This window comes from Camelina sativa, chromosome 12 (genome assembly GCF_000633955.1).
Source record: "Camelina sativa cultivar DH55 chromosome 12, Cs, whole genome shotgun sequence".
Taxonomy (NCBI): domain Eukaryota; kingdom Viridiplantae; phylum Streptophyta; class Magnoliopsida; order Brassicales; family Brassicaceae; genus Camelina; species Camelina sativa.
This window is the reverse complement of record NC_025696.1, coordinates 13759668-13761162: the sequence shown is the minus strand read 5'-3', so window position 1 is coordinate 13761162 and position 1495 is coordinate 13759668. Positions and strand designations below refer to the sequence as shown.

Genomic DNA, 1495 nt, shown 5'->3' with positions numbered 1-1495 from the left:
TTAGGGTTATTTGTTGGTTATCGTCGCAGCAGCAAGATCATCTGAATAGCGTTCTCTGAAGAAAAACCCTAATCTGAAGATCCAATTCAAAGGTAAACTGAGCAAATAATATCCGTAAAATTGTTTGCTTTGTTGATGATGAATCTGTTTGTGCTAAAAAAAAAAAAGAATCGAGTTTGTTCATCAATTTTTTTTGTAGATCTTGAAGGTAGTCGGGTTTGTTCATAATTTGTTTTTCTTTTTTGTTGTAGATCTTGTAGTGGTCTCTGTGGGATACTAATAATAATGGATCCTGAAGCTCTAGAAAGAAAGAGATGCGTCGAGTTCTTGGCCAAAGTGTATAAGATGGTTGATGAACCTTCAACGGATTCAATCATCTCGTGGGGACCAAACGGAGACACTTTCATAGTTTCGAAACCGCTAGAATGCTGCAGAGACCTTCTTCCCAAATACTTAGGACTCAGTAACTTCATACTATTTCAAAATTATGTCAGTTTTTATATATTTGGCCACTAAAATTTTTATTCCAAAATTAGAAAACTTTGTGTTTGGATGTGAACGTGTGAATGTGAATGTGATGGTGTGTTGTGCCAGGGGTTTAAAAAAGTGGTGGAGTCGAGGCTATTGGAATACGCATGCGAAGGTTTCGTGAAAGACCAACCTGAGGGTTTGGAGAAGATTGCGAAACGCCGAGAGGAGAAGTTTAATGAGGAATGTGACAAGCTACATGAGGAGCGGATGAAACAAATGAGAAGCAAGGAGGATAGGAAGAGACATCTAAAGGAGATGTTGTCCAAACTGGATGAGAAATATTCAAAGGACGTCGAGCGTTTTATGCAAACTGTTGCATACGAAAGGGAGTGGAGAAGAGAAGCTTTTCCTAAAGAATTAGAGGATCGGCTGCAACTCGTCCTTGACACCCTCCAAGATTTGATCAATTCTACTAATGATCTAGTACAAGTCTGATTGATTTTGTGCTATATCATCCATCTTCATAAATATATATATGTTTCTTTCATCTTCTTATCCCCCATTATGTCTGTCATATGACTCTATAATCTCTTCTAGTATTATGTAATTTCTATCTGTGGATTTCTCTAATGTATGAAGAAGCTAACTAGTTGATTTTGGTTTGCTAATTGGTTAAACCTGTATTTAAAGCTCAATACCGGCCTTGAGATAACAAATGATTTTAGAGTTATCTTTCACAATGATCCAAACTAGAAACTGCTGTTGTTTGTGGACTTTTGGAACCTTAAAAGAAGTGTAGGGTCGTGCCGAGTTGTGTTCTTATGTCACACTGCTTCATGGATCAAAAATCTTGTAATTTTTTCACTTTTTTTTCTTGGAGTGCAAGTTTGTTGACAAGATCGCGAAAGAGACGTTCAAGGTTCACAGCAAGTTGTTTCCATTTGAAATTCGATGTCTTTTTGGTTGGGGGATTGAATGAAGTAGATTCTACTAGTTATTTTAATGTGTTTTGAAGAAACTGAGT

The 1495-nt window shown here is 36.9% G+C and overlaps 1 protein-coding gene across 1 annotated transcript; it reads left to right on the top strand.

Moving 5' to 3' along the window:
* Positions 1–1139, top strand: LOC104731627 (heat stress transcription factor A-4b-like). The gene is made up of 3 exons (XM_010451056.2): positions 1–92; positions 252–489; positions 595–1139. Exons 2-3 carry the CDS (start codon positions 286–288, stop codon positions 964–966), a joined length of 576 nt encoding a protein of 191 aa, XP_010449358.1. The 5' UTR covers positions 1–92; positions 252–285; the 3' UTR covers positions 967–1139.

Bases quoted from the DNA above. Each gene is read 5' to 3' on its own strand.
- LOC104731627 (XM_010451056.2), top strand. From the start codon at position 286: ATGGATCCTGAAGCTCTAGAAAGAAAGAGATGCGTCGAGTTCTTGGCC. The intron at 490-594 runs GTCAGTTTTTAT...GTGTTGTGCCAG, and splicing joins TCATACTATTTCAAAATTAT to GGGTTTAAAAAAGTGGTGGA.